Source organism: Protomyctophum bolini (genome assembly GCF_963924005.1).
Source record: "Protomyctophum bolini genome assembly, chromosome: 15".
Taxonomy (NCBI): Eukaryota; Metazoa; Chordata; class Actinopteri; order Myctophiformes; family Myctophidae; genus Protomyctophum; species Protomyctophum bolini.
This window is the reverse complement of record NC_137876.1, coordinates 22,982,227-23,009,907: the sequence shown is the minus strand read 5'-3', so window position 1 is coordinate 23,009,907 and position 27,681 is coordinate 22,982,227. Positions and strand designations below refer to the sequence as shown.

At 44.6% G+C, this 27,681-nt stretch overlaps 2 protein-coding genes across 2 annotated transcripts in view; one reads left to right on the top strand and one right to left on the bottom strand.

Moving 5' to 3' along the window:
* The window catches only part of slc4a1ap (solute carrier family 4 member 1 adaptor protein), a 32,862-nt gene extending 16,680 nt beyond the window's left edge, over positions 1-16,182 (top strand). Inside the window, exon 16 of the transcript XR_013965426.1 lies at positions 16,107-16,182. The gene's annotated coding sequence lies outside the window, so the exon portion shown is untranslated. The remainder of the gene's footprint in view (positions 1-16,106) is intronic.
* LOC308329946 (uncharacterized protein) lies at positions 297-27,467 on the bottom strand. Its single transcript, XM_080784503.1, has 5 exons — positions 26,686-27,467; positions 17,448-17,529; positions 16,089-16,723; positions 9,692-9,745; positions 297-2,114 (listed from the first exon to the last, which is right to left on the bottom strand). Exons 1-5 carry the CDS (start codon positions 26,752-26,754, stop codon positions 1,989-1,991), a joined length of 966 nt encoding a protein of 321 aa, XP_080640629.1. The 5' UTR covers positions 26,755-27,467; the 3' UTR covers positions 297-1,988.
* Positions 27,468-27,681: the final 214 nt, after the last annotated feature.

The following is a 27,681-nucleotide window of genomic DNA, read 5'->3' as shown; positions in this document are numbered from 1 at the left end:
ATTGCGGAAATTGCGGAAATGGAAATTGCGGAAATTGTAATTGCGGAAATGGTGGAAATGGAAATTATGGAAATTGCGGAAATTGCGGAAATGGTAATTGCGGAAATTGCGGAAATGGAAATTGAGGAAATTGCGGAAATGATAATTGCGGAAATGGAAATTGCGGAAAACTTACTGCAAGTGGAGGGTAGGACTTTCCGACCCATTTCCTACTAGGAAATCATTCTGCTGCCGTCAAGAGCATATACAGTAACCGTCAGATATTACATGCATTGATGTAAATGAAACTCACTTCCTAAATAGGAGGCCACAGGGCGTTTTATTGTTTATGCAACAAATGGACAAAGACATGTCACAACCTTTGTTACTGTGGTGACATTATGTTTGATCTCGACAAAACAAAACGGCAAGAGATACATTCATATGCATTTGTAGGTCGTCTGCAGGTCATTCCGCTACTTGAGAAAAATTGTTCTCGCAGTGTTTGCACTGTACTTCCATTATCTCTCCGGAGCCTTGTATTGCCCCAAGATCCATTCAGTACAACAGGAATGTCTTTTCAAGGCATTGAGATGAGATCTATTTTTTGGAAGGGTTGTCTCAGAGACATATACCTGTGGCTCTGTACTACCTAGAACGGAAGGTATAGTTCTGGAAATATGAAATGGCACGCTACACATTGCCTACGCATGACATACCACCAGTCTGACTTGTGATATTTAGTGTACTGTACCGGATGTGCCTTGTACTTCCCTGTTTAGCAAAGTATACCCCTCGTTTACTGCAATACACAGAGGAATTCATGCAGGGAAAGGTTTTGACCTGTACTAATAGTCACATATTCATTAATTAATAAGGATACATCAAAGGCTAACTATTTAACTACAGTCGTACATTTCCTTTTTAGCTCACTGTGAACTGCATGTTTCAAATAGCACAGATTCCAACACAAGTAGCTATTCAGGCAAGCAAGTTCTACATTACAGAAATGCGACCACTGTCCTGCATGTCACTTTTCCAAGAACAATATAGGCCTATAGCATGTCCAGGAATCCCATCCCATCAAAAACTAAACCTGCGCACCTTCTGGTTTAGCCTGGCAGCACTAGACGGATCACAAGGGATCACAAACAGTACGTTGCCCCACAAATCCCTGTGACCACACAACGGGATCAGCACTATCTGGCAACTCCAGGCTACTTTTGATTGTCGTAACATGCATTTCTCTTGAAAGTATCCGACCCCAAAAAAATTAATCTTTAGGACTGACTGTGTCCACACTGTGTTATTTGCAAGTGATCAGATCGGATTTGTGCATATTATTCAGACATGGTCGATCTGCAGTGGTTGTTGTGGTAATGATAATGGCGTGAGTAATGCTTAACGTATTCTCTGTCATAGGACAGTGTCCAAAATCTGCGTGAAACATGTGTGTGGGTCTCTTCAGACTTAATCAAACCAATCTGATCATAATCTGGATAGGCCAAAAATCAGATTTTGAGCTGCCAGGCCCAGTCTGAACATAATAACCAAGTTATCCGTTGTCTTGTCCCTTTGTTTTGTACCATGTTGTCACAGCTCCCACACAAGCATGTGTATACTCCTCTACCAAGAAGTGTTGATGAGAGGACCGCTTGTATGCAAAACCTGAAGTATCATTGAAACCACATCGACTGATATTGTGGTTTTGACAACTATATGTTCTCTGGTTCCTGCTGGTTTCACGTAGTTGAGCAGTTATCAAAGTGACAGCGAAACGGAATGGAATTACCTGAGTGTGCAAAATATTCAACCTTCATACATGGTCAAAAAATGTTTGTTTTTTTCTCTTTTCTTCCCCCCCCTATAGCAGTCATTCTTAAGACAGTAACTTCTTGGTCTCATCGTAGAAGCTGCAACAAGCAGCAGTCCCAAAATGGGGGTTGGATGGGGGGTTGGGTGTGTGTGTGTGTGTGGGGGGGGTGGTCATCTATCTGGCAGCGGCGTCCTTAAGCGCAGGGAGGATCATCAGACGGCGTCATGGGGCTAGACGGGGGCGCTGTGCTCAGAGAATGAAAGGCGAAGATGGAGGGATCGTAGGTGTACCTGGGCGGAGGACGGGCACCGCTCAGATTCTGTGGAGAGACCAAGGGATAGGGGAGAGGAAAACATACTGGTTAATGAGACCGACTGATGGGTGACAAAGTGGGAATGCAAGGGTCAACCACTTAACCCCTTAGTTGGCCGGTGTCCCCCAGGGCTCTGCGCTATAGTCCGCTCCTGTTTTCCCTGCACGACGCCAAACCCCCTCGCCGAAAATGGCCCGATCTTCGAGGTCACAATAAACGCGATCACCTATTTCCGCGGAATGTTTGCCCCTGAACAGGGGCCCTATAGGTCAACAGCATTACTGCTCATTCACAGGTCAGCAGCACTGCATACCTATAGCGGCCAGTTTCTTTTGGTTTTCTTTTTCTTTTCTCCTCGATTGCACAGTGCAAGTCTGCAGGCTTATAAATACAGTCAAGGTCATGAGAATGAGGGAAAAGTCCCTGAAAACAACATACATAGTAGAGCAACAAGTACACACACAGGGGAGGGAAACTAGTGCTCTTCTTGTACAATAGTGGACTTTTCATTCATGGTTTAAGTTCAGTGACATGAATGCTTTTCCACTCCCAGAGCCAGCCCCCCCTCCCCACCTCCCCCTCCCGGTAGAGTATCACTCTTTGCAGCTCTCTGCAGGACCTCCTGGTCTAAAATTAGCCCTGGTCATTTTCCTCCCGACAGGAAATGGCTTTGTGTGATTTGGCAGTGAGGTAGCACTTTCCCCCGTTCCCTGCTGCGGGAGGGGGGAGGGAGGGAGGGAGGGGGGGGGCTGTAAAGGTGGGCTGGGAGAGATTGAGGCCTTGAGATGGATCAGTAGTCAGAAACTGACCCTACAGGCAATGGTGGACAAAAAAAAAGTACTATTTTTCTTTTTACTTAAGTAAAAGGTTGCTCTGTTAGTAAAGTAAGTAAAGTAAAAGAACGGAATTCAAAATTTACTTGAGAAATGAGAATATAAAAGTATAAAGTGCTCATTATGCACAATGTCCCATCTCACATGATTTCGATTTTGTGTGTGTGTGTGTGTGTGTGTGTGTGTGTGTGTGTACACGTGCGAGAGAGAGAGAGAGAGAAATGCTGATTTCCACCAGTGCCATCTGCCCATACATGCACCTCGCTCACCCAGCTGCCCTGCCGTGCTGTGCAGCACTGCTGTTATGAAGCACTGGGCGCAGGTATAGGAAAAGTACCCGCAGTGGCATCGAGCCATGTGGGTACACACGGCAGCACCGTAGGCGCTTCTGTTACATGGCTATCATAACGATGTTGCCATTGACTTCAGCCAAGGGACTCGACGATGCTGACAACTGGGGCAGCAGCGCCGCGACAATTCCCCATGTGCCATTTAACCCATTTTACAAATGTCTTCTAAATCATGACAGTTTTCTGAAAAACCTATCTTTCTATGTCAGTGGTCCTCACCTTTTTCATGTCAAGGACCCCCAGAATTATCTGTATTTGGCTGCGGAAACCCCACCTGAAAATATGTTGTTCCAGGGACCCCCCAGAAGCAAAGATTTGAGTTAAAAACGTTCGATCTGAAAGAATATATATATTCAAAGATTTCTGCCACATTTTCACGATTTTTAAAAATATAGCAGATCTACAAGCTGGTAGCGCGGCACCATGAGCTTGTAGATCTGCTGCTATACAGCTAAAATATAACATTATGCTTAAAACACCAAATGGGGTAAAGTAGGTGTTCACCACTGCTGATGAAAACACTTGGGACTGAACGAGAAGGGGTGCATGTTTAGCCACTTAAAGCCCTATGTCATGCTACATCATATACGCTGGTGTTGGATGGACAGCGAAAGCAACCGATTTACAAGCTCACAGCGCGTTGCAATGCGGTACACTGTGGAGCTTGTGCATCTGCTGTTTTTTGACGATTTTCTCGCTGAATGACAGGGAGGCCCTGAGGCCAGCAGGCTTAAAGTGGTTAAGGAAGAGTTAATGATAGTATCAGCCCTATGTAGACGTGACGTGACTGGTTAAGATGTTTTCCATATGGTAGCCGCCTGTAAGTCAACACGGTTGCTTTGGGAAAGAGTTGCACCTTTTAAAGCTGGATATCCCTGTTCACGTCGTGTGCCCTGTAGCATGTTTACCGTTCCCCACAGAGCTGTCCTGTGTACTCTGCTGCACGCTGACAGACATGTAAGGCCCAAAGAGGGTTCAGACTAAGTTCAAGACGACGTGTAGCAGAGTCGTCGCAGACCAACTACTAATTACACACTATAAGAACCACCTAAAAGGCCAAGGAGAGAAATGTGTAGGCTATATCCGTGCAACCACGCCACATTCCTGCCGTTCTTCGCACGGAGCTAGTTTATCAACTAGTTTGAGGGAAAACGGTCTCTGACTGTGTCAACAAGTTAGCTCAAGAGGATATTTTCGGGATTAAACTATTTTAGTCCAACCCGCTGGTCCGCTAATCAAGCACTCACAAAGGTGCCGTGCTGTGGGGGTGCTGTTTTCGCTCTTGAGCAATGTAACTTTGAATCAATATCACGATTTATTTCAAACGTTTGCCTCGATCATTATCATTATTAAAAGAAAATAAATGTTGTGAAATAAGCTTGCAGACTTGAGCCTGTGAGCTTGTATTTTTACATGCCACCGTTGCACCGTTGTTTATCAGACTAATCTATTTAGTCGATTTGTCGATTTGTTTTATTGTATATAAGAAAGATATATACCCCCCAAAAAAGCTTGCTTCTCGATTATTCGGTAAAGTCAGTTATTGGTTCTAAATATCGGTTTCTATATATTTTCAGTTAATTGCCCAGCCCTGCACTGAAGTAACTTGTTTAACCCACGGCAGCTGGAAAGTTTTCAAACCGCAAACTTTGAAAACAGAACACATTTTCTATCAACCTGTGACCTGATGAAATCTAGAGAATTCCAGCTACCTCCGGGGCCAGATAGGCAAGATCATACAATCGATTTCATTCAATCTGCATCCTTGATCTCACAGGCTTTTACATCCATCCGTGTCTCTGTCTCAACCATCTCTCGCATCTCAGTCGGTCTGCCCTCCAACAGCCCCATGCTGTCCATTGAACCGATCTTTCCTTCCGGTGAAATGTTTTCTTTTCTATTTTAGAGACGGGAGGTAGGCCGGGGCTACGAGTGTTCCTACTGAAGAAAGTACGCTTTCAACATCTTAAAACCGTCTTAGTAGTACAGTACAAGTACAGTAACAGTACTCTGGGTACAGTACAGAGTAGTACAGTATACTACAGTACAGTACAGTAACTATGACAATAAAAGTATATTTGCACCGCTCACTTCACACAGGTGCGATTTTACTACAGACAAGGGGCTGAGCGGCTTGCTGGCTGAAAAGTAGCATGATAGTGTTAAGGAGAACTCCTTTCTAACGCTATGTGGACCAGAGCTACTCCAACCCCTACAGCGCAGCAGCCTCCAGCCCAGGCTCTGCATTGTCCTCCCGCGGCCTCCCTCCGCTGCCACCACCACCACCCCACCGACACTGTCATCACACGGCCCCATGCACGCCATCCCCATGCATCCAGCTGCCTTCTGAGACACGGGGGGCCCCGTCCGGGGCCTCATCCCCCCGCCCCCTCCAGATCCGGTGTCTCCTCTGGACTGTGGCCAGGAAACTGAGGGGCTGACAGATAAAAGACGGGGGGGGGGGGGGGGGGGCAGAGCGGGTAAAGTTATGAGGGAGAGAGACGGGGATATGAAGAGAGGATGAAGTGTGCAGAGAAAGAGAGAGAGAGAGAGAGAGAGAGAGAGACGGGGGCAGATCACAGTGCACGCTAAGTGGCACAAAAGGGTAGAAAGAGTGAAGGGGTCACAGAGGTTCCGCTGGGGGCCCCTGGGGGCCCCACAAGGCTCATCATCAAGCAACCTTCATCGCCCCCAGACCTAGAAAATGTCTAGTGGTGGAAAAAGTACTCCCATTTTGTACTTGAGTATAATATAATCAATACTGAAATTGAAACACTGTTACAAGTCAAAGTAAATGTACTTAAAAGTACCAAAAGTAGAAAGTACTCTTGCCTATAGTCTCATTTCAAGTTTTCAAATGTATTTAACATCTTTTGAAAATTGCAGATATACAAGCTATTTTTAAATGGCAGAAATGTATGCCTGCATAGGGCTGAAGTGGTTCAAGTATGTTTTGTAATATTAAATAAAAACTACAAAGTAACTAGTAAATAAAGTTAATATAATTGTAGCGGAGTAAAGGTATAATATTCGCCTCTCTAAGATGTAGTGGAGTGGAAGTGAAAGTATTGTAAATTGTAAATTTTGTAAATTAAAAAAGTACAAACACCTCAGAATTGTACTCGAGTACAGCACGTAAGCAAATGTTACTTAGTTGCTTTACACCGCTGAAAGCGTCTCTGCCGCGCCTGGAACCCGGCCAGCCACTGCGGACGTCACCGTCGGCGACAACAAGGCTTTACTAACGAGAGCAGCAGGACTAGGAGATAATGAGCAATATCTCCACGAATCAGTGGAGCAACACAGCGAGCAGCCGGGGCGGCCATGCACTGCGGGCTAAAAATGGAAAATGACTTCATCCTGGCAATGCACCACAAGGGAACCGACCGCACAACACTCTATCTACCTCCTCCTCCTCCTCCTCCTCTTCTTCTTCTGCCGGCTCTCACTTCTCCATCTCACTGCTGCTCTGCTTTGAGAGATCCCACCTTAAAGGACAACTTTGGGGGGGGTTTTATTTCATTTTTTCAAGACCAACTGCTTATGTTTTAGGTTGTTATTAGAGAAAGTAAAAGATGAGTGTTCATTCTTTTTCATTTGCTGCTTTCTTTCGTTTTTGCGATATTAGCTATTTTTGACAGGGGGGGGGGGTGGCTAAATTTTCACAGCGATGTCTTTATTATTATTATTATTATTATTATTTACTATAGTCCTATTAGACCCCAGGAAATTACATCAGGCCACAGTAGTTTCTGTGTGTCTGAACGAACAACTGACTATAGGGTGCTGCCATACTGTGTATCTGAACGAACAACTGACTACTAGGGGCTGCCATACTGTGTGTCGAACAACTGACTACTGGGGGCTGCCATACTGTGTGTCTGAACGAACAACTGACTACTAGGGGCTGCCATACTGTGTGTCGAACAACTGACTACTAGGGTGCTGCCATACTGTGTATCTGAACGAACAACTGACTACTAGGGGCTGCCATACTGTGTGTCGAACAACTGACTACTAGGGTGCTGCCATACTGTGTATCTGAACGAACAACTGACTACTAGGGGCTGCCATACTGTGTGTCGAACAACTGACTACTAGGGGCTGCCATACTGTGTGTCGAACAACTGACTACTAGGGTGCTGCCATACTGTGTATCTGAACGAACAACTGACTACTGGGGGGCTGCCATACTGTGTGTCTGAACGAACAACTGACTACTGGGGGCTGCCATACTGTGTGTCTGAACGAACAACTGACTACACTAGGGGGGCTGCCATACTGTGTGTCATAGGTTCAATAGGTCAGTTTGTCACCTCCCCCTTCACATTCAATAGATCTTGGGATCTTTTGTGGCCAGATGTAATTTCCTGGTGTCTCGTATAGGACTATAGTAAATGCGACTGGATTGGTTTTCCCTAGGTTGTGACGTTGGTACTGCACTGCACGCAGTGTTCGTTCGTGATACACGTCCGTGACACAAACAAGGGCCGTCATAAGCCTCAACAGACACCGTCCCACACAGCGTGATACTAACATCGCTTTTCACACCACCACCACCACCACCACCACACAGCATGTCCTTCTGGAGCGGCCATGGTTTGTGCCAAGGGACCACAACAAGGCTGCTTCCAGCTGACGTGAGCTCTGTACCAACACCATTCCCTCAATGCCAGCTGCTAAGCAAAACCTAGAACCGCACGTACAGTATGTGAGTGCAGGGACCATACTTCTGCCACCCATCCAAGACGGAATCCCCACTTGGCCAGGGGTGATATTCTGCTCATGAGCTTCATATCCCCAGATGTCAGTGAAGTGACAATTTAAGGACTTTTAAGAGCTTTTGAATGCCTTAAAAACAAGGAGGGAAGTCGAAAGTTATCAACAAACTATGCTATAAAAACTGGTCATACTGAAGGCCAAATAATATACTAGATAACGCCTCACTTTGTGTCTGTGTGTATCTGTGGACCCGAAGATGGTAATAATGGCTCAACTCCTACATTCCAAGTGCTTGTCAGGGTGGGGGATTGCCAATTTAAATAGGCTTATTCTGGAGGGTCACAGCCTGAAAAGTTTGACAACCACTGTTCTAACCAACAGCAGGGTTTACATTTCTCAATGATAGAGCAGCATGACCACGTCCAACCGCTGCAGATGTGCCATTTATAATGTATTAGCATACTCTAATGCTACTTACTGCCTGGGCAGCTGCTGTGGGAACCTGGTGTCTGCAGAATGTGCCCAGATGTATCTCATTGGCTCCTTTACTGGACACGACCAATTCGGAGTTGGCGCTTTTCAGTGTTGCTAAGATACGATCCCCACACACCATGGGATCTATTCACCACAACAACCTTGAAAGCGTGACTATGCAACAAGTAGTGTGAGTGCATGTGTTTGGCCCGACGTACTAACAGTCCTATACATTCATATGAGTCCGACACCATACCCAAAACCCAATCCTAAACCTAACCTCACAGGAAGCCAGGGGTTGGTTTTACCCTGCCACAGGTTATAGTGATAACTTGCCACGCACGGGTGAGTTTTAACCCGCCACGTACCCACAATGTACTATAATATACTCCATCAGAGATTCAAAAGTGCTATCATTGTAAATTTCAAGTTACAGTGGGCGCACGGTATATACGTCACGGTCGCATCCCTTGAGGTTTTCCATAGTGAGTTTTAACCCGGCCATGTGTTAGTTGTAAGTAACCGGCCATGCATGATGGAAGCAACAGTGTTGTCTACCATACACACTGCTAACTGCAGTCGTTTTTGTTATATCAACACTCTGCAAATAGTCTGAGAATATATTAGAGGCTCAAACATGTAGCCCACTCCTTTTCACTCACAGGAAAACTAGCGTAATAACTGTCAGATGTAATAATGTCTGACAGTTGTCAGACATTATATTATAGCATTGTTTGTTTCACTTGGCTTTGATGTGCAAAAAAGCAAAACTCACGGCGGACTGTCACATGTCTCGAGCAAGCATGGCTCTGTCGCTATAAAGGGCATGGAACAAACGTCAGTGCCAGATGCCGTCCCAGCATGCCGTTGGAGGGGCATCGAGGTACAGACAGACTGGCCGAGCTGTTCACGGGAACCGAGAAACCCTGCAACCTTATCGCCACTGTAATAGATATACCTAGATCTGGACTGCCTATTGTCGCACTGCATAAAAGAGAGGCACTGTGTGTGTGTGTGTGTGTGTGTGTGTGTGTGACACAGAGCGTGTGTGCGAGAGAGAGTATTCAGATTATCACCACTAGCCTGATCAAAAAGTACCATACATCGGGGACATGTACTGCATGCATGGTACTTTTGTACAAAGTACTGTTTGTTTTATTCATGTGGGAACGACGTTAGCAGCTTCAATAACAACTGAACTCACCCGAATCTTTATTGTGCGTGTTTTCCCCCCGCAGTTCTTCTTCAGCAGCATTTTCTGTGGGGAACAAAAAACATGTGAATTACATTAATGAATATATTTAGTTCACCATGGTTAGTTTCAACAGTGTATCCTGTCTTTGGCATTGAATGTTAGAAAATCCCCTTTTAGGCTATAACAAAAGAGAGAATCCATGTTCACATTGAATCCAAACTAGTGAAAATAGCTGATCAGCTTGTAGATCTGCTATTTGTTTTACTATTTTTAATTATATATATTTTCATTTATGGAATTTGTCCCAAAGCCTAACGATGGGGAGAATCCATATGCTCCCAATAGAAGAGCTGGAGTGAGTCGGCCCTCAACTTCTCTCTTTGTAGGTTTTTGTTTTAAACATTATACAATGATTTTACATTAAACATTGTTGTTTAATGTAAAATGTGATGCTCGGTGATGTTTTTAAATGTAGGAAAAGAAAATGGGATTATTACTCAAGGTGTGAAACATATTTGGTCTGTGACCCAAAAATGAGTCCCGACCCAGTGTTTGGGAAAACAGACAGTATACAGTCTAGACGACTTGTGCACCGTGCGAGCCACATCGCAAAACAAAACACAGTCGCCGTATTGTTGCTGAGAGTGTGATTTCCAACGTGCAAAACAGGGCACGTCGTGCACGGTGCGTGGTTCAGAACTGGACACTGAGTTCACGTCAATTAACGCTGAATCATCAGGGTGATCAAGGAAGTGCCGTCTCACTATGGAGCAAACAGTGGGTCAAACGAGGCTTATGTAATATCCTGTCTTTTAGGCTCGCCTTCCACGCAGCGCTGCCATTCTCGCGAACGGCGGGGGTGGAGGCGGCTCACAATCAAGGAATTGTCTTGTGGACGGGGAGGTAGCTTCTCAAAGGGGGAAGGGAAGCCCTGGGAAGAAGGGCAGCACAAAACCCCTGCTGCTGCTGTGTGTGTGTGTGTGTGTGTGTGTGTGTGTGTGTGTGTGTGTGTGTGTGTGTGTGTGTGTGTGTGTGTGTGCGCTGTGCGCATGTGTGTGTGTGCGTGTGTGCGTGTGTGCGTGTGTGTGTGTGTGTGTGTGTGTGTGTGTGTGTGTGAGAAACTCTACAGAGTATAACTAAAGTCTTCAAATCATTGTAGTGGAGTAAAATAAAATGTTTGCCTCTGAGAATGACATGCAGTGGAACTGCAGGCGTTGCCATGAATGACAGTAAAGCACACCCTGGAGTGTAATATTGCTTAATTAGCATACTCTACCATACAGACAGACTGGTTAAAATCCCATTTTATTCATTAAAATAGCAACCTGTGGAGCCTCCGCGTGCCAATTGTTTCTCAAGCTGTTCAACTGGGGATTTCCATATTTCCTTTCGTTCAATCGTCATTGAACAATCAAAGCTGTAGCGTTTGATGACTTTGGCAACAAGTGTCTGCCCTTGTCAACCTTGATCGGATTGTGCCATGATGTTCATGCACAAGTTGTCTCCCAAATTGTGCACCGATCGGCAAAAAAAATGGACATCTGCCACACAAACTGTTGGTCATCATCCATGATAATCAGGCTGACAAAACAATGGAAGTCCCACATCTGAGCACTTGGGCGAGGATTAGCATGCATGATAGATTAACAGAGGCTGAAAGAAAACAGCCCGCTGGCCCCTTGACCCCGGGCCTTTAAGAATATTATGAGATAAATAAATGTATCAACAAGGTTGAAAGCTCATGCTGCTTTCACAATGGTCCACGGTTGCCCTTCATGTTTGTCAAACACACTGCTTTACAGACGTGTCCTAGATTTGGCCTGTGAACTCGGCAACCTTTTTCCAGAAGAGTTCCGGCCCCCCTGAAGCCTCTCAGTTTGGATCGACTTTCAAAAGCATAAATTCGCCTGTTCTGCTTTTTTGACAAACCCATACGCAGTGGCGTGTAAATGTAGTCCTAAAGATTTTCAGGTGTTTTTACTTTCTCTCCGATTTTCAGTACTTTTACTTCTATACCCCACTACATCTCGGAGGATAATATTGAACTTTTACGCCACTACAATTATATGAAAGCTTTATAGTTACTTTTGATATTTTTATTATTATAACATATTATTATATTATTCATTCTTCGGCGGCAGTCATTTCAATTCCGTGTTTCCTAATGGAAGCCAGTAGGCTCCAGTAGAGCCTATAGATAATTAGATACTGGCTCTGACAAGCATGGTCTTGATGAGTCTTTTTTTCCCTTTTTTTTCGGCTTTCACCTTTTTTGGGACAGAGAGTAAGTAGGCTGACAGGAAATGGGGGAGATAGATGGGGGAGTGACATGCAGTAAAGGCCGTCGGGATTGGGAGTCGAACCCGCGGCACACTGCCAGGTGCCTGGACCGCTGAGCCACGGCCCAGGCCATGGTCTTGATGAGTCTTGATGAGTAACCTACTGGTGATTATAGGTTGAAGCGGGCATTCGAAGCGGGTGATATATTTCAGCCATTTGAAAATAGCAGATCTCTAAGATAACAATGTGCCACGATGCATTTTGAATGATTTGGGTGATTTGAAACCCCGCCTGGTCTTCCCCAGTGACAAGATGTGCACATGCACACACTACAGTGGGGGTACATGCAACAGGCCAACAGCACGTGCACCAAGGCCCGCCCCCGCTCGATCATGATTGGCGGAAGGCCACCTAGCCAAAAACGAAACCTAAGGTTTTTTTTACCCCAGGGGTGAACTGGGGACAGGGCAGCACACTCTATAGTAGGGTGTATTATCACAACAAAATATATGGATATTGGAATTAAGTGAAATCACTGAATATAGGCTACCTTTGTGTTATACATTAGCTATCGAAAAATAGCAGATCTACAAGATCATAGCGCGGCACCGAGTGCAGCGCTACGAGCTTGTAGATCTGCTATTTTTGAAAAAAGCGTGAATATATTTTCTTTCAGAGCGAACGTTTTTAACTCAGTTATTTGCGTCTCCGCGTTTCCTAATCGCAGCCAGTCGGCTCCAGTATACAAGCAGTAGGTCGATTAAGATCGTCCTGATAAGTAACCTACTGGCGAAGTGGCGATTATCGGTTGATTTTCATTCAAATCCGCTATATAGTGTAATGAAGGACATTTGGGGGACATGGTTCCATTGCCAGCGAGGAGAGAGCTGGTTGACTGCACAGCAAAATCCTCAGAGTCAATTTAACCCTGAGGGTTAAAATGACACGTATAGGACTTAATTCCTGTGTGTGTGTGTGTGTGTGTGTGTGTGTGTGTGTGTGTGTGTGTGTGTGTGTGTGTGTGTGTGTGTGTGTGTACCGTGTTGACGCTGCAGAGCTATGAAGGGTTAATGTTGGAGCTGAGCACCGTCTGCCTGCTACCTCCGTAGGCCCCCTATTGTACTCCCTTGCAGCACCTCCCATTCCACTTGACTGAATGCACGCGCACGCACGCACGCACGCACACTGAGATACACTCATATACGCAATGATAAAATGATAAAATACTTAAAAGATCAACACACACACTATATATCCATGCATGCACAGGCAGATAGACATAAGAAAGAAGGTATATAGCAGAAGGAATAGTTAGTTCTCTCTAGTTAGTTCTTTCTGACCCCCAAACGCACGTACACACACGCACGCGCACACACACACACACGCACACACAGCTCTCATTCACTGCCTGCTGTGTGTGATCATCTGCTCTCTCCCTCCAGAAAAACCCTGTGAACATATGGTGGACCTTTGAAACCTGTAGTTTAGTCTCCACGAGAGCACACATATTACACACACACCCTTCTCCCCCCCCCCCCCCCCCACCCTCATACTAGAGAGCCAACAAGACCGCTGGGAGCTTCAACGATCAGCTCGGAGCAGCTTCTCTTCTCCATGACTCATTAGTGGCTGTCGTTTTTTCTTTTTCTTTTTTTCCTCTCTCTTGTTTATTTAATCCTCCTCCTCCGCCCCTCCGTCGTTTCGTTTCCCCCTCCTCGCTCGCCAGCTTTTGTGAGAAACCCGGGACGGACATCTGCCGTCCGTGCCTCCCTCGAACCCTCGCCTTCATCTCCTTCCAGCCAGACCACCGTGGTGGCAGGCGTCCGGCTAGGGGGGGGTCGCTTTGTGTGTTTGTGTGTGCATACAGGGTAAGGCCGGGGGGGGGGGGGGCATCATTGTAGTCTGGGGTTCTAATCCTGTCCTCTAGTTTGCCTGGCAGTGTGCAAGGTTTATACAACCATAAGAACGAAAAACAAAGATATGTTTGGTCTTTGATGAACTTAACATCATCAAACATGGTGGAAGAAGTACTCAGATGGCAATACCACACAATGCAGAAATATTCTGCTGAAAGTAAAAGGCCTGCATGCATTCAATATTTTGTAATGAAATGAAAAAGCATTGGCATCCTTACAGTACCAAAGTAAAATAAACTCATCTTTTTTTGTCTCCAAAATTGACAAAAAATTGCAATATCTACAAACGTCAGAATGTTGTGAACTTGTTTGGCTATTCCTGGCTAATGTTCTGCCCAGAATATGGCTGCCGGGGTTCAACTGGGGCGGAAGTGGCTCAGGGGTAGAGTGGCTGGTAGAGGAACCGCAAGGTTCCCAGTTCGATCCCGGGCTCTCCCAGAGTTAGGGCTGGATTTTGAAGGTGCGTTTTACCATGTGGTAATACATAAATTGGCCTCGCTCTGCGCACAATCGTATTATGAAAGCCTTATCGTCCCGTGTTGAACGCACACACATATGGAATACGACGTTGCTGAATATTTTAGCATTGTGGGAGTGTCCATATGTTAATTATTTTCGCTTTGCGCAATTTGCTATTAAGCCCCTTGACCTGCGCATAACGATTAGACGTGGGTCTAGGCACCTCATAAACGCAAAAAGAATTTAAAGCACTGTTTGATTTTACACTTGAGCGGCTCTGGGACGCTGCTGGAGTGTTGCCAAGTCTGTTTATTATAAGCGGCTTCTTTTTCTGTAAAGTTGCTTGTAAATATTGGTAGTTGTGGTTGCTTTTCTTGTTTCTAAAGGTTTCTCCTAATGTTGTTTAAACCAGTGATCCTCACACAGCACATTCCCATGTCAAGGATCCCCAGATTAATGCATTTGCCCAACTTAAGGACGGCTAATACAAAAATGTAATTAAAATGTTACTTTTGAAAATAGCAGATCTACCAGCTCACAATGAATCACATTCATTCATTAAAACTATGAACTCTGACTGCAGGCGGATATATAATGATCATTATAACAATGTGCAAGAAAATATTTAAATTTTCTTTATATTTGTGGACAATCAAAATATGTTTTTTATTTTAATGTGGTGTCATTAAAATTAATCTGGATATAGCAGACTCACTATCTAGAAAATAAAAACATGGCACTTCATTTAAAATAGGTTACAGACCCCTGTTATATGCGCTTATTTTGGGATTATTTTTATAGACCTATTTACTTGTTTCTATGAGACATGGCAACAGCCAGCAAAAGACGCATCCATTCTTTTTGAAAGGTTGAGATTAGAAACGACCATAATTATTTCATTTCTCAACCTTAAAAATAAATAAAAACATCTCCATAATCCTTGAGAGGTTTGCTTTCATACGCTGTATCACACTCGATCCAAGTCTTCTTCAATAAAATGCTACGACTCCGAGCGAAGACCATACCATCACGGGCATACGCACCACGCATTCAACTCATTACTCATTTCAAATATAATATAATTATAATTTAAATTAAAATATAATTTTACTGGTGTTTCTCAATAGAAACAACTTATTTTGAGGCATAAAGGTGACAGCATGCAGTGCAATAGGAATAATTAACCCAAATGTGACAAAGTCATATGTCATGTCTTCTATGGTGCCAGCCTGAAGAAATGTAATAATAACGATCCCCAAAGTGCGCATTCCGTATGTGACATCAGCTGACTGGTAAAGAAAATAGTACGGACATGTTGATTGGGTAACTCTCAAACACGCCTTAAACACTCCCATGACTAATTCAAGGCCGTTTTGCGCACTCCACGGGGTGTCGAAAGCGCTTCTTAACATGCTTAAAATTGCAATATGACATACCTCACGCCCCCAGCTCATATTACTGTAATAGGTAAAACGCACCTTCAAAATCTAGCCCTTAGTGTCCAAGTGTCCTTCAGCAAGACGCTGAACCCTATAACTGCCCCTGATGTGCATGTTGGTGCCTTGCATGGTTTCCTCCACCATCGGTGTACGAATGGGTGAGTGTAATTCACAATCTATGTACAGCGCTTTGGATAAAAGCGCTATATAAATGCACTTTGGGTCAACTGCTGTTGTTTTTAATAATGTGCTACATAAATAAAATGGACTTGACTTGACGGTGTGTACCATTAACTGGGTGCTTATACTGACCTGTTGCATCTTCTCCAGATCCAGGCTGGGCCTGACGGACTCCCCTCCCCCTCCGTAGCTGTGCCGGTGCTTCCTGTAGGGGGCGCCCCCGCCACAGGACTGCTCAAAGTGGGTCAGAATGATGGGCCGGGCCGCCGGCGGCGGAGGCTGCTGCACCGCCACCGCATGCAGCTGGAAGCGCACGCTGGCGGCGGGAGGGGGCTTGAGGCTGCGCGGCGGGCTGGAGCTGAAGAGCACCGGGCTGGGAGAGGCGGCCAGGCGAGGCCCCGGCTCCACCACCGCCGCCGGCGGAGGAGGAGGCCTGGCGACGGAGACGACGGAGGAGGCCGGGAGGGGAGACCCGCCGCAGACGCACAGGTCGCGCACCTCCTCGTCGCTGGACGCGCTGCTTTGATGGTCGCCGTGGGGGTGGTGGTGGTGGTGGCGGTGGTGGTGGGGGTTGTGGCGGTGGTGGTGGAAGGCCGACGCCCACTTCCTGCTGTCGCCGATCCTCTCCAGCTCCTCCTCGGAGGAGTGTCGGTCCAGGCTGGCGTCCAGGAGGAGGCGGAGGCGGCGCAGCCGGGCCGGGGAGGGCGGGCCCTGGTTGTGCTGCTGGCTGGTGGCCAGCGGGGTGAGGCCGCAGTTCCTCCACCGCTCTGAAAAGACGAGGAGAGGACGGTTGGATTCTCAGGACGTTTTCGTTTGGAGGACCCCCTCCCCAGGTTAGTGTACACGCATCCGGCCACACAGAGCCCCGTCATTGGTTTTTTTATATATATGTTTTTTTTATCCCACGATTTTGTAACCCATTTTTCACCCCTGTGTCAATCATCTAATCATGTGATCCTGGCGCTCCTGACAAAAGTGACAAAAGTGAGGACGCAAATTGTGATTGGCCGGAATGAGATGATGTATGATGATGAGATGATGTGTGGTGATAATTGAGCGCCCCTCACTTCACATGGGTGTGATTTTTATACAATAAAAAAGCCATAGCTTTTTTGCAGCCATAGCGTAAGTATCCATTTTGTTCCATTTGTACACTCAGACCCCCTGGAACCCCCTCAACACTGGTGGTTCCCCACTTTGTGTGTGTGCAGTGCACGTGTGCATGCAATTATTTTTTGCTGTGTGCCAAATAATTAGGTGCATTAATTACAAAAGCGTGTGCTTTCATTTTATTTTGTGGATACTGTAAAACGTTCACATATTTCAGTTTTATAAGCTGGCCATGAAAATTAAATAAACAACAATTTTCACGTGATTTGTATTAATAAGGATGATCATAATAAGCAATATGCGTGCCGAGAGTAATAGAGAGAGCAGTGGAATCCCTGCGTAGACATGATGCAATATAATAATGGGCGAAAGGCAACCTACCTCTGTCGATCTGTGCAAGTTCCTGGTTCTCGCCCTCCGAGTCGTCACTCTCCCCTCCCTCTCCACTGCCATGATAGGAGATCTGCAAGGGGATTGGGGGTCAGAGGTCAGATATGGCATGAAGACCCATGCTCAATGAACCATGACATGCTTTATTTTGGCGAGGAGCTGCAGCAGCGCTGCTGGATGAGACCGTCTTCGAGCAAAGCCACGGGAGAGTTTCTCGCTTTGAATATTGAAGCAGATTTAGGCAGTTAGAGTCTTTGCATGAAAAGGTCTGCCGATTATTATTTATTCTTTTCAAACCAAAAACAGCCTACCTACAAACTGCAGGAGCCTTGCCTACAACAAAATATGACCGAAAGTTCATTTCAAAATACAAATTACTCAACTGAAATGGCAAGACATAACAAATGCTGGCACAAATCATATCGAACCTTGCACAAAGCTGCAATGTATTCTTCTGAACCCACTTTTTTACACGTTTAACTGAACTGCCACACATCAATGTGATGTGCATCCAAACTTACTTGCATTTCTTTAGCTAATGTGTTTACTCTGAAGCCAACAGTTAAGCTATGGTAACCTGTTTTTTGTGTAACCTGAACCACACTATCTCTTAAAAAAATCAATTCCTCGATTGAACCCAGAAACCCTGCAGCTAAGAGTTAAGTAATGTTCATCACACTTGGTAATTACCACTCTGAGGCCCGGCCGCGCAGCTGCCATCTGTGCTTGTGTATGCATGGGTATACGGCGCATGCGCACGCACACGCGCGCGCACACACATGCACGCGCGCGCACACACATGCACGCGCGCGCACACACATGCACGCGCGCGCACACACACACACGCACACGCACACGCACACGCACACACACACACACACACACACACACACACACACACACACACACACACACACACACACACACACACACACACACACACACACACACACACACACACACACACACACACCTCCTCTTCCTCTTGGCAACTTCACACAGAGGGAAAGAGGAGAAAGGATCCAAGGCTCCAAAGCCCTGACATGGCCAGACTACATATCATGACTATCAACTCAAATATTGCTTCCATGTTAAAGGAGCACCTGTTTTCAACCTATCTTCGTATAACTGGTCCTCACTAATGCTCTTTATAAGATAGCACCATTTCAGAAAAAACCTGCCTACCAGTGTCGGTAGACACTAGGTTTGGTAATTTGCTACAAAGAGTTCAAATGAGGTTTTACATTAATTCAAGAACAATATGGCTCCTATCTCAGTATGCTAACTTCCCAGCGAGGAAAGATGTCGATGATGACGTCATTGCTGCTCAAAGCAGCTGATGTCTGCCCAGAAAAATGAGACAGAGTGAGTAAACAGAAAAGGGTGCCATGATTGCCATCTTATGATGAGCATTAGCGAAGACTGTATATGAAGATAAAACAGTTGAAATGGTGAGGTAGATTAGAATATAAACTTGGCAGGCCAGAGTACAAAATATACACTATTGTCTGACTAAAAGTCAGATTCATACTGTACAGCATTGCGCACAGACCCATCAAGCTCACAACAGACCACGGATGAGACGCATTGTGAGCTTGTACAGTAGGTCTGCTATTTTCAGCGTGTCAATGTGTAACTCACAACAGTAATATGGAAGCGAGGACAAGCGCGTGTAGCATTATTCGGCTTTGGTTTGCGGTTAAACAGTGTGTCGTTTCTGAGTCAGCCTCCCAACAAGCAACCCTTCAATTTAACATTGCCTTCGTGTGCCTTACTCAACAGGTTACCATGGTATTATCAATACTACTGCTGACCAGTTGAGTAACAAGTCTGTTTCACAATCTGATGAACTACCATGCACTCACACACACAGTGTGGCATGTCACTGCATATGGGTCGTAAAAGAAAATAAGAATATGCAAATCTCAACTTAACTGGGTTTGTATGTTAAAGGTGTGTGTGTGTGTGTGTGTGTGTGTGTGTGTGTGTGTGTGTGTGTGTGTGTGTGTGTGTGTGTGTGTGTGGTGTACTATATACTATTCAAATACTGCAAGTATTTGAATAGGTCTATCTCCCATAACAAACAGTGCCAGGCCGTCAGTCAAGCATGGACTTAATAACTACAGAACATCAACACAAAATGGGAAGCTTTTGAAACACCATGCAATTGTTTTGTTCAGCGTTTGTGTCTGGTCTGTCTGTACTGAGCCTATATGCATTCACATTCTTCTTCTGCAAATATCATTACTGCATATTGCAAGGGCACAGGCTGTACGACGGACGTGGTACAGACTGCCTATCTGTCAGCAAAAATGAAAGAGGGAAAAAAAAGACAGCTTTGCATTTGCTATTCACTTATTCAATGAGGCACAACTGATTTGCTTACTGTTTCAGCAAGGTACTTTAAGTTTAAGCAATGGTTAAAGTTTTCACAGTCATTTTCTACTAGACTTACAGCCCTGAAAAAACAAAAAAACAAACAAAAAGAAAACAGTATTAAGAACTAGTGATTTGGAAGGGATTTGTAGAATCGGCCTCAGATGTCATCACCTCACCACCGCAGTATTTGGTCAAATTGTGGTGTGCGTTAGCTTTCCTGCTAACACTTGCTGAATGTGAACATGGGAATCAACTAAGGATGTATCCTTGACAATAAAATCTGGAGTGTGTTAGTTTAACCCCGAACAAGTGTCATAGAAAAACAGACCGGAGCCATTTTGTGACAGAGCAGCCTCTGGGCCACTCATTTTGATTTTCAACAATACAGTCATTGTACCGTTTTTTATGATGTTCAATATACACATTTATTGTCTCCACCAGGCCGAAGGCATGGGGAGAGAGCATGTTTTGCACTCCGTCCGTGTGTGTGTGTGTCCGTCCGTGTGTGTGTCTGTCCGTCCGTCTGTGTACAGCTAATCTCTGGCACCATTAATCCGGTCGATGCCAAACTTTGCACACACACTCCCTGGATGCCAACGATGAACATCTGCCCCAAATTTAACGGCCTGTTATGGCGCCACCAGGAGGCCCACTTTTGTAAAACACATTTCTTTATATTACTCCTCCATATTTTGTCCAAAAATCATTACACAGTATCTCTATAGTCATGTGCTCTAGACAAATCCGTCCGATATTTCATATTCCCTCCTGATTGGCTAACATTGGCTTTCAAAGTTTACAGGATTGGATTTGAACAAAAAGCCTCAAATCATGAACGCAGCGTGAAATTTACGTGAAATCTTTCACAGACGCTAGGCTGAGGAATATATCCCACCCTTTTCACATGGGCCTGTTATAGTCTGTTATTGGCATTGGCCTGTTATAGTGCCACCAACAGGTGGCACTATAACAAAATGCCTCAAATCATCCAATTGCCAAGGCGTAAGAAGAAATTAAGGGCACCCTTTTCACATTGGCTTATTATAGCGCCACCAGGAGGCCACAACCTGACCTGCCCTGGTGGAGTCCTGTGCCCCGAGAGGCACTTTTTCTAGTGGTATTTATTATGCTGTATTGTATGTTTGTGACATGTAGATTCTCAGTCCCACAGAAGGTTCACAGATCTGCTGTTATGTGACATGGAATCTAAAATGCTTGTGTTTATCTATGCAGATGCTGTTATTGGCGGAGCTGCCTTGAAGCCTGTGTAGTGGGGTGTGGTGCCTGAAGACTAAGAGCTGATTACATTATGGGGAGCACCTTTGGTGGATTGCTAGTACCTTGGGGTTGGTTGATTACTTAAGCCATGGGTGGAGTCTGTAGTCTATTTAAAAGGGAATGGTTCAGCTGAGTGAGGGCTGCCATGGGGAGAGGCTGACACCTGTACCTATGTTGTTTGAGTTGCCTTTTCTTTTGTTGACCAGTTTTTTCACTTATGTTATCCAGACCTGGAAGACATTTAAAAAGAAAATCCACGTACAAGCTTGCCTTTTTTCACAGGCAAACAGCAGCTCCACAATCCTTCTTGGTAACACATTTGCTGTGCAGCATGGGCACAGAAGCACAACAGGCCCCATAATATGGTAGCATCAATGGGACTCGAGGGGTGTTGATGTACACCTGCATTTAAGAAAACCATGTTTACCACTTCATCACAAACGTTCACATATACACCCACACTGACACACACAATGCCAAGGCATGAGATGCACACACATACAATCTACTTGTGTGAGCAAACGCAAAAGGACCACCCACCATCACCTGGAATGCACTGTGCACACACCCACATGTATCAAGCTGGTAAAACGGTTTGATCATGACCTCTAAAAGCTAATTATGACAACACCCATGCACAGCTACTTCAATGTTGGAGCATGTATCAAGGAGAGGCTGCTCATTTGTTCTCTATCTCTCTACCTACTAAATTGTTGGCTGAGATGAAACACATCATCATATAATAAGTAGAGGATATCCTCCTGGCATTCATTGTTGCCTTAGTTTACCCAACAGGCGTAGCTGGTGCATTCAGGTCGAGGTCAACAGCAATTGTGTTTGACACACTGGCAGCCAAGTGGTTAAGCAGCAATGCCTCTCGTGGTGTTCAGTGCACACCGTAGGGAAAATAAGGCTTTATTTTGTGCCCATTCACACGGCGGCCATTTTGCTATGAAGTCAATGAAATGCCACCCCCGGGCCGTCAGGCGAGCGTATGTCATTGTATTGTAGCATGTTGTAACCTAGTTATTATGTCACATGATATAGCGTTTAATAATTGTAAGAGGAAGCGTAAAAGTAATTACCAGATGAAGAGCATTGATGTAGCCTAGTATGTATGTATGTTGTTGTGTAGCAGTGCATATCAGGGTCTAGTTTGCCTGTGTCCCTGTTTCTATTTGATTATTTTTCACCCGGCACCTGTTTTGGATGTGCAGAGTGCAGACTAGCAATTATTTCATAGTTGTTGTGACTTAAGTGTGATAAATTACACTAAAAGCAATAGAGGCATGTGGTAGAAGGAGCCAGTACAGCAGGTCTTCAGACAAATAGCGTCAGACTGCCCAACCATCCACCACAGACTTAAGCCTAACTCATACTTTGTCATACGACCGTGTCACTCACCGCAACTTTTCAACTGAAAATGTGATGCATTACACTTTAGCTGAGCTGTTCTCAAAGAGTTTCATGCAAATCCCCAGCTAAACACATTTTGTACCAGGGATAGTCAAAATCTTTCTATAATAGCAAATCTACCATCTCACAGCGCATCGCAAAGGGTTGTGGATGTGAACTTGGCTATTTTAGAATAGCCAAAAAACATCATGTTAATACTGGATCACCCCCAAGGACCCTAGGAGGTCCCTGGTCCCATGTACATGTACTGAACTCCCCATCTAAGTTGGATGTTGAACGGGGGAATGGAGTGTTTAATTTAAGAGTTTAATAGTCAATCGATTCTGTACAACAATACAACACCACATTCAGCCCACCACTGTGTGCTGCATTTGTGTTCAAAATATCTGCAGCCGTTGATAAATTGATATCACACTAACGGGCGGCGTACTTTCTAAGTGTCTGGTGCCTAGTAACTATTAGCTTACAAAAATCATGTGCAGCAAATTAAATTCAAAATAATTATGCAATGTTAAAGGACCACTTTTCAACCTATCTTCATATAATGGGTCCTCACTAATAATCATGATAAAATGACACAATTGTTTTCTCTCTAGGAGGGCTGTGGGCAGTTTAGAAATCGTCTTCCAGTGACATCATCATTAGGCAGATTATTTTTAACAACAATAATTCCGGGGAGATCAAGTACAATGCCTTAAATTATTTAAAAACCACTTAAGCCCTATTAAGCCCATGGGATGGTAATATTATATATATCATGGCGAGAATGCAATATGCATAATAAGAGTACTATGTTCATGTTGTGTTTACATGTTAGATGTTTAGATTATTAATAAATCAGGGGGGCACACAACCGATGCGCCAGTGCGCATACGTCTGTTTTCTGCGCGTAGATCAAAGGCATGCAAGGCGCATTTGCGCACCAAAGCTGAGACAGTTATGTCGAGAAATCTGACAGGCATTAAAAAGGAACTCAAATGTGATGTTAATGTCCTGTAAGTAGACTTAGAAATAAAACTAGTGTTGACTAATCATTACATGTGGCTCTTATTTTGAACTGGAAGTTAGTGCACAGGAAGTCCGTTTCAGTTGTAAACAAGCTACTATGACACTTTCCCAAAGTTATGCCGCCGAGGTTCGGAGCTCGAAGGTCAAATTAATTAGAAACAAATGGTTCGACGGTTCACTCGAGAATTCCTGCCGAAGGTTCGAGTCCTAAAAACAGGGCTAGGGTACAGCCTTACAATCCACACACTCACCTTAAGCTCTGTTTTGAGCATGTAAATATACAACCTTTTTGGTTTTGTTTATTATTTGTGTGAACTTTCACCTATAATGACATGCCCAAAACAGGTTGAAAGTGGTTAATGCACGTAATGAGGATCACAGCAGAAACGACAAGCTGATGGGTCAAATTAAGAAGTGCTACGTGCCTGGAGTGAGAATGGCTGCTGCATGTTAGTGTGTCAAGAACGCTTGAATGAAATCCTTGTCACTCACTTCCATCGCTGAGCAGCTTGCTAAGCTGGATCAATGGAAATCTTGGAACTCGCAATGTCAGTGTATCCAGGCTGTCCAGTTCACACACACACGCTTGCACGCGCACACACGCACGCACCCACACACACACACACACACACACACACACACACACACACACACACACACACACAGCACTGTCCTACACTGACATGAAAACATTCTCCTCATCCTCTGACAAACTCCCACACTCTTGCAGGGTCACGGTATAGACTTCCTATACTGTAACACTCAAAAGGGATCTCGACCAATTCTAGACTTGTGTAAATAGTGTTCATTAGCGTAAGCTCTCGGGAGCAGAACTATACCGGCTCAAATGCAGAATGATATGAAAAACGTTGAAAACCACTGGCATACAGGATGGCAACTTTCCAGCTAGTTTCGCGTTGCCAGACTATTGCCTCTCACAATTTCCGAATGCTTCCATCATACAGTCTGGAGCAACGGAAGAGCTATCATGAGTAAAATATAAAGAGGAAGTGGAACCTCCTCCCCACTTCTGTTTCGTCTTTACAGTCACACAAATTTATCCTAATATAAATAGAGCACAGAAGTCTGACGTCACTTTCAGTAGAGGGCGCCAATACACAGGTTCATGTATCTTTTTATTTGCATTGATGCAGATCAACTGTAGTCATATCATAACTGTTCAGATCTGGCCCAGAATAAGCTATATTATTTAAACTGGTGAAGACGCCCTGGAAATGACATAAAGATCATCCCCATATGGGCTGTGACCAGAGTCACCGGAGGACGTCGTCATAACGTCATGATGACGTCATTTGGCTTGCTGGGTTGGTTCACCTTGCAGAGGAAGACAGAAATCCCCCATTTTTCACAACTGCTGTGCTGATTTCATCAGGAGTTTGTTTGGAAGAAATGACAGCTGCAGCATACCACTATGGTTAGTCTAAAAGTTACTTCATAACCACGCCGTACAAATCCTTGGTGTTCATTTAACTCTGAGAGTGTACAAAATTGTTCCATTTGTACACCGTCAGAGTTAAATGACCAGTTGAATCCCCAGCTGGGGATCTTTACAGCACCGGGGGTTTTGTCAGCTGCCTCCCTTTGTAAAAGCCATTGGGGATGCAGAACCTACTTACATACCGGTAGTTTTCCATGTGATCCACACCAGGGTGCAGGCAATGCTGTTTGCATACAATTCACCTTTATTTTCACACTAACTGCAAATACTTGGGGGGAGTCCCATTGGTAAGCTGCACAGCATGTAAACCAATGGTTCTCAAACATTTTCAATTTCTTTATTCAGTTTATTTTATTGTATTTATTTAAAGAAGATACGTATCCTTAACTAATAGCCACTAGCTGTGACACAAAATGGCTCCTGTAACTCTCCTACTGGTTGGCACACAAAGGTAGTGTGGATGGGGCAAGTTATTAGTGACCCATATACACAATGCAGCACAATAGTACACCCTTCTACTCACAAAAACGGACTTATATGCAAAGCGAGTAGCCAGGGAGGTACACACATTCAGAGAACAACTTTTAAGTTGACCCCTCGGCAGAAAGCTGTGTTGTTAGAGGGGGTCAAGAAATTAAACTATAGTTCCTTAAGTTTTACTAAACTTTGTGTGTGTGTGTGTGTGTGTGTGTGTGTGTGTGTGTGTGTGTGTGTGTGTGTGTGTGTGTGTGTGTGTGTGTGTGTGTGTGCACTTTGAACAACATAATGTGGAGACATTACTGTACAGACACACAAAAAACTCCAGATTTCCCCTGAGGAGAAACAGATGTGTAATAAATATTGTGTAAGTGTGTGTGTGTGTGTGTGTGTGTGTGTGTGTGTGTGTGTGTGTGTGTGTGTGTGTGTGTGTGTGTGTGTGTGTGTGTGGGCACACCTGTTTGTCTATGTGAATGAGAGACTGTGTGTAAATGGTAACTCATGTTTTCACTGCATTGTTTGTATAATTCTGTGCATTCCTTTTGTAAATGTCTGGCTACAAAAAAAGGCATGTAGTATAACTCCTTTTTATACCACCGTAATGGATGGTTTGGAAGGCGTACACAGTACACTCCCTGAGAAGAACACAACAACACATACTTCCAAACACAGACTGTGTGTGTGTGTGTGTGTGTGTGTGTGTGTGTGTGTGTGTGTGTGTGTGTGTGTGTGTGTGTGTGTGTGTGCGCATGCATGCGTAAAAGTAGACTTTCATTCAAGGCTATATACAGGGCAGGCCATGATCATAGTGCTGAAGTCTGCCTAACATGTCACAAGGCAAAGATAAACACACCTTCCACTATAGCATGCTCATCTTCTTTTGTTTTATATGAGATGATGCAGCAATTTAAATGAAGATCTTTTCCAGTGGTTCTCAAAGTGGGGTTCGGGGACCCCCCAGGCCAGCTTTGAGGTTCCAGGGGGTCCTCGGCTAAATGAGTTCATAAAAAGATATAGCATCCAAATAGATATACCGTATAAACTATAGTATATTATTCTCTAAAAAGCTTGGGGGTAACTGTGAAATCTTTAAGAACACAAATCTTGTATTTTCAGTTGGGGTCAAACTTAAGGCCAAATTGGGGGTCCTTAAGCTTGACATGAAAAGGTTCGAGAACCACACTACTGATCTATTATTCCAAAACAACTTACCTTAAGTTGAAAGGGGTGAATCTCATTCAGTGAGTGTCTTCTCAACTTCTTAGTCAAGGTCTTCAGCATTTTCCCCTGCCTTGACTATACTATTAGCTTATATGGCTTATCCTCTTACAGTTGTTCTGTAATTGCTTGCTTTTAACTGGGCTGACGCCAGGTGACAGCTATACAATTAACTCATTTAAAATGGAAACTTTCGCACTTCGCACATTGAAAAAACAAAAGGCACGCAGGCAGGACTCTCACTGCCGCAAAACGGACATAATTAGCCTGATACTGTAACACGCAGGCTCAAAACACAACTTATCGTACAAAAATATATATATTCAAGCAGCTCTTGTACAAGTGCTGTAAGCAGGCCAACTGTACTTTTATCAGCCGTACGTGCAGCATCCGACCTCGTTAACATGGAGAAATGTCTTGTTGAAAATCCGTTACTTTGTCATAACAGCAGCGTATCTCTTGCAGCCCTGCGGGGCAAAGCGGTGAGCTTGTTATTCCTGGGAGTTTTCGCTGCGATCGTGTCCGTTAAAGGTCGCTCTCAACCCGGGTTCAGTTCAGTCTCACTGATCGCTCCACCATGACTTTTACTTCAAAAAAACAAGATGTTTGTAAAACAATGAAGAACTAAAATTGAAGAACAAAAAAAATCAACTTGTTCACATTCACACGCATCCAACCACAGCCACGCACGCACACACATACACACATACACACACACACGCACTCTCACACACACACATTCATACAATACATACACACTGCACTGACACAACAAACCAACAACTGCACACACACAATCTACATGACGAACACGCATAGTACTCTCCGCTTATGCTGCTCGTTCATTGGCTTCTCTGCACAGTGATGTCATTAACCTTTTCATTTTTTCCCTCAAAGGAGGGGCGTGTGAGTTAAAGCCATACTACGGGCGTGGAAATTGCAGATCTACAAGCTCACAGAGTCAGTTACAGTCACAGCTTGTACTGTTTG

Excerpts from the sequence above, each read along its gene's own strand:
- LOC308329946 (XM_080784503.1), bottom strand. The coding sequence starts at position 26,754 with ATGCTGAAGACCTTGACTAAGAAGTTGAGAAGACACTCACTGAATGAG. Across the intron at positions 16,724-17,447 it reads ACTTGCACAGATCGACAGAG|AGCGGTGGAGGAACTGCGGC; the intron begins GTAGGTTGCCTT and ends TCGTCTTTTCAG. Across the intron at positions 9,746-16,088 it reads ATCTGGAGAAGATGCAACAG|AAAATGCTGCTGAAGAAGAA; the intron begins GTCAGTATAAGC and ends TGTTCCCCACAG.